At 46.9% G+C, this 9,658-nt stretch overlaps 1 protein-coding gene across 1 annotated transcript; it reads left to right on the top strand.

Annotated features, from left to right (window-relative positions):
* Positions 1–64: 64 nt before the first annotated feature.
* On the top strand, positions 65–9,641 carry KIF20A (kinesin family member 20A). Its single transcript, XM_004420142.3, has 19 exons — positions 65–208; positions 665–850; positions 2,668–2,757; positions 2,860–2,979; positions 3,573–3,711; positions 3,828–4,015; positions 4,102–4,231; positions 4,413–4,607; positions 4,721–4,832; positions 4,934–5,002; positions 5,444–5,587; positions 5,733–5,898; positions 6,018–6,182; positions 6,304–6,443; positions 6,580–6,682; positions 6,997–7,195; positions 7,444–7,535; positions 7,766–7,903; positions 9,079–9,641. Exons 2-19 carry the CDS (start codon positions 686–688, stop codon positions 9,397–9,399), a joined length of 2,676 nt encoding a protein of 891 aa, XP_004420199.1. The 5' UTR covers positions 65–208; positions 665–685; the 3' UTR covers positions 9,400–9,641.
* The last annotated feature ends 17 nt before the right edge of the window (positions 9,642–9,658 follow it).

Below are 9,658 nucleotides of genomic sequence, written 5' to 3'. Positions count from 1 at the left end.
CTTGCGCTGATTGGTAGCTGCAAGCTTCGCTATCTGATTGGCCGAACGAACGCAGCGCGTAATTTAAAACATTGTATCAGTAACAAAAGGTGTGCCTCGTGGGCGGAGTTGTGCTCTCTGGCAGCGAAAGTCCAGGTTCGGCGGCGGAAATCAAGGTTCGGTGGCAGAGTGTGAGTGACCGGAGAAGGACCAAGTGTCGCGTCTTCAGGTGAGTGTGGGGCTGTGCTGGAGCCCAGCTGGAGTACCAGCTCTTGCCCTCGCGGAATAGGCTTTCAGAAAGCGGTGCTGCCGCCATCCCTTGTTTTCTTAATACCTCTGTCCTCACTGTGGGCCTCCGGCCGAGGTTGGAGAAGGAGCCTAGCCTACTGACACCACCTCCACAACACCGGTGGGCAAGGCACCCTGCTTGGATCGTGGCCTTCTGCTTTTGGAGCCAGATATCTGTGCATTCCTGTTCGAGGTCGGAAATGCTGCCTCAGGCTGGATTAAATGATTAACTCCTCCCATCCCCTTCCCCTCTGCTGGTAGTTGAAGGGAAAAGGGAGTGGGAATTCAGGCAGCGAGACCAAGGTGTCCTGGGGCAAGGGAATTTTTTCTTACCTAGAATTTGCAGCCCCTCTGTCCCCTAAGGTTCTCCTCCCTACCCACCCTTGTCTCTTTTTAGACCTAAGCTGCCCCTGCTGTCATGTCGCAAGGGATCCTTTCTCCGCCAGCCGGCTTGCTATCAGATGAGGAGGTCGTAGTCTCCCCCATGTTTGAGTCCACAGCTGCGGATTTGGGGTCTGTGGTACGCAAGGACCTCCTGTCAGACTGCTCTGTCATCTCCACCTCCCTGGAGGACAAGCAGCAGGTAAAGGAGTTCATTGGAGAATGGCTTGGGGTACCCAGGCAGAAAAAATTTTCCTTCTACCCTTCTAGGTTCTTCGGCTGTTCTAATAATTAAACTGACGTAAGACAGATTAACTGGAGAAAAACAAATTTAATTTTGTACATACAGGCAGTCAGGAAACTGAGGCTTAGACGCCATCCTGAGCTAAGGAATGGGATAGGGACCTGGGGTTTCAAAGGGGAGGAGGGCAATTCACAGGAAAATAATAAGAGCAGATGTTTGGTAATCAAATGTTTGCCCTGCCATGTAGATAAGTCTTTCAGATAAAAAGTTATCTCTGGTAATAGCTCTCTTTCTGGGCCAGGCCCCCTCTGTAAAATCTTTTAGACAGTTAAGGGAGAGGTAAAGTTTTTCTTGAGTCTGCTGGATCATAATTGCTTTCAGCTCACAATAATCCACTTGCCAGAGTGGCACATTTTGGGGTGGCATATTCTGTTCCCCTTCAGTAGTTTGGGGGCAGAAAGTGATATCCTCAGCCTACTAGTTGTCCATACAGAGTAGTATGAAGTCAAAAACCAGCAATCCTGAGGGTCTGAGAGATCAATTCAAAATTAAGAGATGACGAGTAAAAAATGTAGAGTTGTGTGTCCATGAGAAGTATTATTTGCATTGCATTGATGAAACACCCTCAGTGCATACTCTCAGGTAATCCTATGAGGAAAGGCTAGTAGTTCTCTCTCCTTCACCATGAGGCCCAGAGGTGTTAAATAATTTGCATAGGGTCATACTGCCATCAAGTAGGTGGAATGTACATTCAGGTTTTAAAGTCAGCCATTGCTTCCATTTATGGAGCCTTTCTTTCTGCTAAGCTGGGTTTCTCAGCTGCAGCATTATTGACATTTGGGGCCAGATAATTCTTTGATATACAGGGCTGTACTGTGCGTTGTAAGATGTTTAGCAGCATTCCTGGCCTCTACCCACTAGATGTCAGTAGCTCCTTCCCACTTGTGACAACCAAGACTACTCTCCTGACATTACTAAAGGTCCCTTGGGAGGGAAATGGCCCTGGTTGAGAACAGCTCCACTTAGAAGTCTCCTCTTTTATAGAGAAAGTTTCATGAAAGCAGGAACCTTGATAATGTCTCTCACTGCGGACTACCATAGTCCCTGGGCCATAGTAGGCAGATCTCTAAATATCTGTTGAATGAATGAGATGGGTGCTATTATAACCCCATTCTATAGATGAGGAAACTGAGGCAAAGAAATTTAAAGAACTTTTTTTTTTTTAACCCCCAAAGCCCCAGTAGATAGTTGTATGTCATAGTTGCACATCCTTCTAGTTACTGTATGTGGGACGCGGCCTCAGCATGGCTGGAGAAGCGGTGCGTCAGTGCGCGCCTGGGGTCTGAACCCCGGCCACCAGTAGTGGAGTATGTGCACTTAACCACTAAGCCATGGGGCCGGCCCTAAATAACTTTTTCAAGGTCTCAAAATTACTAAATGATGGAATTGGGACTCAAATTCAGGTGTGTCTGCCTCCAAGGTGCCTAACTACTGTGCTTTGCCTTAATATCACAGGCTGATTTTCATACCGGTCAACAGTTCTAACTCAGATAATCAGTGTGTTAAGCCAGGTTTTCAGGATACTGAAGAGACAGGGAAGGGTGATAAAGTAGTGGAAAAGTCCATGTGTGTTGGAATGATTATGGAACCAAAGAGTACACACAGAAACATCTGAGGTAGAATGTTAGCGTGATTACCAGGAACTATGTTATGTTTGCCAATCTTAAATAACTGCTGAGATTAATATGTAGTTCCGGCCTGGAATTCTGCCACAGGTTCCATCTGAGGATAGTACAGAGAAGGTGAAAGTATACCTGAGGGTCAGGCCCTTGTTACCTTCAGAGTTGGAACGACAGGAGGATCAGGTGAGTTTCTGAGGAGGGAGAATTCAAGGTAGAATGATGCAGTACAGAAGAGGTTCCCGGGAATGTTTCCTTCTGTGACAACTGTGTTTTCCCCCTTCTCAGGGTTGTGTCCATATTGAGAATGTGGAGACCCTTGTTCTACAGGCACCCAAGGACTCCTTTGCCCAGAAGAGCAATGAGCGGGGAATTGGACAAGCAACCCACAGATTCACCTTTTCCCAGGTACGGAGGTACTGGTCTGTGAACAAGGGACCAACGTGTAGGGGGTACTTCATTCCCTCTTTAGCGGGAAACCTTTTTACTTCACTACGAGTTCCTCATATATGCATGTCTACAATTTTGGGGACCCTTGTGTGCTAGTCAATGTGTCAAGTACTTTATATGAATTAATTCCCAACAACTCTATTATTATTATTATTATTATTGTCACTATTTTTCCTGACAAGGATACTGTGGCTCAGTGAAGGTAATGTTGCTGAAGCCATGTAGCTAGTCATTGGTAGAGTTAGGACTTGAATCTAGATCCATCCATCTCCAGAGTCCACACTTGTGACCATTATGTTGTCCCATTGTGTGTGCAGCATCGGACTTAGTGGACAGCATTCCTTAAGTATTTGTTGATTTGGATGAAAGATGGACTGGCAGAGAGTGGTTGAGTCTGCAGTGTTTAGGGAGCAGCTGGCAGCACTGCAGGAAGAAGCTGCTTGAGTAGTCTCCAGAGCCAGCCACCCAAAAAGGGATGCATCTGCTGGCTCTGCACAGGAGGCAAGTGGGAGATGAAGAATGGGCCTCTGAGAAACTGGGTCTGTCTCTAGATCTTTGGGCCAGAAGTGGGACAGGCATCCTTCTTCAACCTGACCGTGAAGGAGATGGTAAAGGACGTACTCAAAGGGCAGAACTGGCTCATCTATACATATGGAGTCACCAACTCAGGGAAAACCCACACAATTCAAGGTTAGTAGGCCTCATAGGATTCCTGACTGGCCTGTAATGGTGTTGTCTTTGCCTTTTGATGCTCTGAGTTGGGGAACAGCACTTGCCTCAGCTATCTGTCATTCACATACCTCCAGGTACCATCAAGGATGGAGGGATCCTGCCCCGGTCCCTGGCTCTGATCTTCAAAAGCCTCCAAGGCCAGCTTCATCCAACCCCTGATCTGAAGCCCGTGCTCTCCAATGAGGTAATCTGGCTAGACAGCAAACAGATCCAGCAGGAAGAAATGAAGAAACTGACCCTGCTAAATGGAGGCCTCCAAGAGGTGAAGCATTGGTGTTCATAGAGATGGGGATAGAGGGACAAATCTCTGGAAAGTTTTGTACTTATCTTCTCCCTGGGCCCCTCCAGGAGGAGCTGTCCACCTCCTTGAAGAAGAGTGTCTACATTGAAAGTCGGATGGGTACCAGCACCAGCTTTGACAGTGGTATTGCTGGGCTCTCCTCCACCAGTCAGTTTACCAGCAGTAGCCAGCTGGATGGTATGTACCATAACTGGGGTCTGTGCCAAGTAACACTAGGAGCCCACTCCCTGCTCCCAACAGCTGCGAGGGGTACAGACCAGAGGTTGCAACTTGAGTTCCACCTTCAGAAGCCCCTGTAGGCCAAAAGGGAGATGGACTACCCTAGGGTTGATGCCCTATACATTGGCTTCTTCCCTAGAAACGAATCACCAGTGGGCACAGCCAGACACTGCCCCTGTAAGTGTCCCTGCAGACATTCGCTTCTCCATCTGGATCTCCTTCTTTGAGATCTACAATGAACTGCTTTATGACCTGTTAGAACCGCCTAGCCAACAGCGTAAGAGACAGACTCTGCGGCTATGTGAGGATCAAAATGGCAATCCCTACGTGAAAGGTATGGGAAAGTGGGGAGGCTGGTATGAACCCTGAAAGGGACTTGGGGAGAGACTAGGAAAAGAGTTAGGTGCTCGCATCTCATGTATGATGCCCTTCTTTCCTTGGCCTCAGATCTCAATTGGATTCATGTTCAGGATGCTGAGGAGGCCTGGAAACTCCTGAAAGTGGGTCGTAAAAACCAGAGCTTTGCCAGCACCCACCTGAACCAGAATTCCAGCCGCAGGTGAGTTGCGAGAGCCAACCTTTCACTGTGTTCCAGGAAACATTAGTTCTCCACCTGGTCATGTAAGATGTGCAGTGACTTTTCTTTTTCTTAACTTCCAGTCATAGCATCTTCTCAATCCGGATCCTGCACCTTCAGGGGGAAGGGGATATAGTGCCCAAGATCAGCGAGTAAGTTTTTCCATTTAGAAATTTGGGCTGGGGCCGGCCCCATGGTGTAGCAGTTAAGTGCACATGCTCCACTGTTGGCGGCCTGGGTTCAGATCCCAGGTGCGCACCAACACACCGCTTGTCAGGCCATGCTGCGGCGGCGTCCCATATAAAGTAGAGGAAGATAGGCACAGATGTTAGCCCAGGGCCAGTCTTCCTCGGCAAAAAGAGGAGGATTGGCATGGATGTTAGCTCAGGGCTGATCTTCCTCGCAAAAATAAATAAATAAATAAATTAGAAATTTGGGCTTCTTGGCCAGAGGAATTACTTCTGTTAGATTCTTGCTCTCCTTCCTTGGGGACAGAGATTCTTGGTGGGTCCTCCCCCACCCAGAACTATATGAAGGGCGGGAAAGCTTGTAACATGTGGGGTCCTTATGTCGGATCCTGCCCATCATTCAAGGTTATCCCTCTGTGATCTGGCTGGCTCAGAACGCTGCAAAGATCAGAAGAGTGGTGAGCGACTGAAAGAAGCAGGAAACATTAACACTTCTTTACACACCCTTGGCCGCTGTATTGCTGCCCTGCGCCAAAACCAGCAGAACCGGTGAGCTTTTGACTGCAAGCCATGGGCCCAGATGGCCTGGAGCTCTGCGGTTTGCTAAGAGACTTCCTGGTCACCACTGAGGATGGTGCTAGGATACCCCACCGGCTGGAGTTCTGCTCACAGCTCTGTTCTGATTCTCTGCCAGGTCAAAGCAGAACCTGGTTCCCTTCCGCGACAGCAAGTTGACTCGAGTGTTCCAAGGTTTCTTCACAGGCCGAGGCCGCTCCTGCATGATTGTCAATGTGAATCCCTGTGCATCTACCTATGATGAGACTCTTCATGTGGCCAAGTTCTCAGCCATTGCCAGCCAGGTGAGAAGCTACGGGTGTGATGACCGTGCTCCCTTTGGGCTGGTACCTTTATTTATGGAAGCTACTAGGGACTAGGTATGAATTCAATTAAGATTCTTCCCCCCCCCCCCCCCCACTAGCTTGTGCATGCTCCACCTATGCAACTGGGATTCCCATTGCTACAGTCATTCATCAAGGAACACAGTCTGCGGGCATCTCCTGGCTTAGAGACAGGAGCTAAGACAGACCCAGGCCTTGATGATGACATTGAAAATGAAGCTGACATCTCTATGTATGGCAAGGAGGTGAGAATACAAGAAAGCTTTGGTGCAGCAGCTTGATGCCTACACCTTTTCCATGCTGCCTTCTAGATGGGCCTGTGCCTTTTTGGGGCATGGGTATCTCTGACCCGTGTGTCCCTCCTAGGAGCTCCTACAGGTGGTGGAAGCCATGAAAGCACTGCTTTTGAAAGAACGGCAGGAAAAGTTGCAGCTGGAGATGCAGCTCCGTGATGAAATTTGTAATGAGATGGTGGAGCAGATGCAACAACGGGAACAGTGGTGCAGGTACCGAGTGACCCCTCTTGGTCTGTCCCTTGGACCAGAGGGTGGGAAGTAAGGACTAGGATGGAGTTGTTCCTCAAGATCTGTCCTCCAAACACAATGCTCACAATCTTCACTCATTTCTCTTTGCTCCTGACAGTGAACATTTGGACACCCAAAAGGAACTATTAGAGGAAATGTATGAAGAGAAACTAAAGATCCTCAAGGAGTCACTGACAAGTTTTTACCAAGAAGAGCTTCAGGTGAGTTGCCCTGAACCAGCTCCAGCTAGCTACTCAGATTCCCATAACTAGCTTGCCTGAGGTAAACAGATTTTAAAAACTCTAGTAGGAGCAAGAATATGTAACTCAGTTTTCTCTAGTCTCTTCAGTATTTTGTATGTGTCAATCTATGTTTGGTAAATTTATTAAGGGTTTGGTTGGCCAGGAAATGGTATAAGTGCTAATAAACAGGCTTTTGAAACATAAGTATCAGAGAAGGTTTTGTTCATTGTTCAGTCATCTGTTCCTGTAGGATTTGTCTGACTCTGGACGGAATTGTGCTGCTTCCCTCTTAGGAGCGGGATGAGAAGATTGAAGAGCTAGAAGATCACTTACAGGAAGCCAGACAGCAGCCAGTGGCCCATCAACAGTCAGGGTCTGAATTGTCCCTCCGGCGGTCACAAAGGTTGGCGGCTTCTGCCTCCACCCAGCAGCTCCAGGAGGTTAAAGCTAAACTGGAACAGTGCAGAGCAGAGCTCAACTCCACCACTGAAGGTGAGGAAGGAGAAAGGGCAGCAAGCATAATAGTGGTTCAGGGAAGGGCTGTTCTTCAAACCTGGGCCTTCTGACACCAACTCCAACATAATTTCCTCAACTCCAAGCTACATCCCACTGGCCTTTCCCTCTAGGATGCACGTGGCATCACTTTTTATATTTGCTGCAAGCTACTGTTAACTCAGTTAAAGAGGTAAGCCCAAGGCTAGAAAGCCTACATATTGAAGTTTCTTGTTTCCTTCCCTCAGAGCTGCGGAAGTATCAGAAGATGTTAGAACCACCACCCTCGGCCAAGCCCTTCACCACTGATGTGGACAAGAAGTTAGAAGAGGGCCAGAAGGTAATTACCTTTCTCTGTTACCAAAGCCCTTACCTAAAGCAATTTCCAACACTCTATCCTTGATTCATGTGAGGACAAAATGTTTCTGTGCACAGTCCTGGAGAGTGGCTACTTCACTCAGCTGACTAGCCTTTCTAATTTTACTTCTCTTCAAATGGCTATCCAACTCCTTCAGATCATTATCCTGGTTGACCTTGGCCACAATTTGGTTCTTACTCCTCCTTTTTCAGAATATAAGGCTGCTGCGGACAGAGCTTCAGAAACTTGGTGAATCTCTCCAGTCAGCAGAAAGAGCCTGTTGCCACAGCACCGGGGCAGGAAAACTTCGACAAGCTTTGACCGCTTGTGATGACATCTTAATCAAACAGGTTAGGGCAGCCTATATATCCCCTTCTCACCCATCAGCCCACTCCAGAGTATATGTGAGAGGGCAAATGCAGAGCAGAAGAGAAAAGTAACAATTTTTAGGCTAATCTTATAGGGAGCGGGGTTTCTCTTCCCTGCAAAATAAAAATAACCATTCACTGGAGCTGGCCCGGTGGCGTAGTGGTTAAGTTCACACGTTCCACTTCAGCGGCCCAGGGTTCAGATCCCGGGCACAGACCTACCGCACCGCTCATCAAGCCATGCTGTGGTGGCATCCCACAAAAAAATAGAGGAAGATGGGCACAGATGTTAGCTCAGGGCTAATCTTCCTCAGCAAAAAGGAAGATTGGCAATGGGTGTTAGCTCAGGGTTAATCTTCCTCACCAAAAAATGAAAAAATAAAATAAAAAAACCATTCACTAAGTACAAGGCACTGTGCTAAGTAATTTATAGACATTTACTCTGTAATAACAACTCTAGGAAAGTAGGTACTATCATATTAAATCCAAGATGCTTAAAGATACCATTATTTTACGTACCACTAAGACAAAATACTAACAATTAAGCTATGAAATTTATCAGTTAATGCATCCTGATTTCAGAGACATTAAAATGTAAAAAAAAAAAAAAAATACATCTTAGACTAAACACAGCACTTAATTTGATACCTAAGAACTAAGGCTCTCAGAGGTTAAGTAAACTTATTCAAGCTCATACCGCCTTATGTGTTAGAAAATGTCCTATTCAGGGCTGGCCCCGTGGCTTAGCGGTTAAGTGTGCACGCTCCACTACTGGCGGCCCGGGTTCGGATCCCAGGCGCGCACCAACACACCGCTTGTCAGGCCATGCTGAGGCCGCATCCCACATACAGCAACTAGAAGGATGTGCAACTTTGACATACCACTATCTACTGGGGCTTTGGGGAGAAAAAGGGAAAAAAATAAATAAAATAGAAGTTTAAAAAAAAAAGAAAGAAAGAAAATGTCCTATTCAGTGCTGTTGGTTTGGGTCTTAAAGAAAATGCCCCCATTCAATTGTAAGCTCTGACCTTAAAGAGTTAATCTTTGTAAAAACAGTTGTTAGTAACTAGTAGTGGATGGGATGTATTACCTTGCCCTCTTGTTTCTCTAATATACCAGACAGAAATATTTTCTATAACTTTATTTATCTTCCTTAGGATCAGACCCTGGCTGAGCTTCAGAATAACATGATGCTTGTAAAACTGGACCTCCGGAAGAAGGCAGCATGCATCGCGGAGCAGTATCATACGGTGCTAAAACTCCAAGGCCAGGCTTCTTCTACCAAAAAGCGCCTTGGTGCCAACCAGGAAAACCAGCAACCAAACCAACAGCCCCCGGGGAAGAAACCATTTCTTCGAAACTTACTTCCCCGAACGCCCACCTGTCAAAGCTCAACAGACTGCAGCCCTTATGCCCGGATCCTGCGCTCACGGCGTTCCCCTTTACTCAAATCTGGGCCCTTTGGCAAAAAATACTAAGGCTGTGGGGAAGGAGAGAGCAGTCATTGCCCTGAGGTGGGTCAGCTGCTCAGCTTAAGAAATATGTCTCTTTAAGCTTTACCATATACCTGGAACTCTATCCCGAATGCAATATTCAGACACTAGTTATTTTTCTCCCTTTTGTAATATAATCACCTATGTAATCTCAGGCTTGTTTACTTATTTGGTTTCTATGCACAAGTTATATTAAATAAAGGTATTATTCACATTTTTTATTTGAATTCCAAATTTAGCAAAA

Source organism: Ceratotherium simum, chromosome 4, assembly GCF_057802395.1.
Source record: "Ceratotherium simum simum isolate JZ-2026a chromosome 4, ASM5780239v1, whole genome shotgun sequence".
Lineage (NCBI taxonomy): Eukaryota > Metazoa > Chordata > Mammalia > Perissodactyla > Rhinocerotidae > Ceratotherium > Ceratotherium simum.
The sequence above is the reverse complement of the archived record's forward strand: the minus strand, read 5'-3'. Positions and strand labels throughout refer to the sequence as shown.

What these genes read in the sequence shown, in the direction of transcription:
- KIF20A (XM_004420142.3), top strand. Translation starts at nt 686, where the DNA reads ATGTCGCAAGGGATCCTTTCTCCGCCAGCCGGCTTGCTATCAGATGAG. An exon ending in ACAGATTCACCTTTTCCCAG is followed by an intron (nt 2,980 to 3,572) that starts GTACGGAGGTAC and finishes GTCTGTCTCTAG; the next exon opens with ATCTTTGGGCCAGAAGTGGG. An exon ending in TGGCAATCCCTACGTGAAAG is followed by an intron (nt 4,608 to 4,720) that starts GTATGGGAAAGT and finishes CCTTGGCCTCAG; the next exon opens with ATCTCAATTGGATTCATGTT.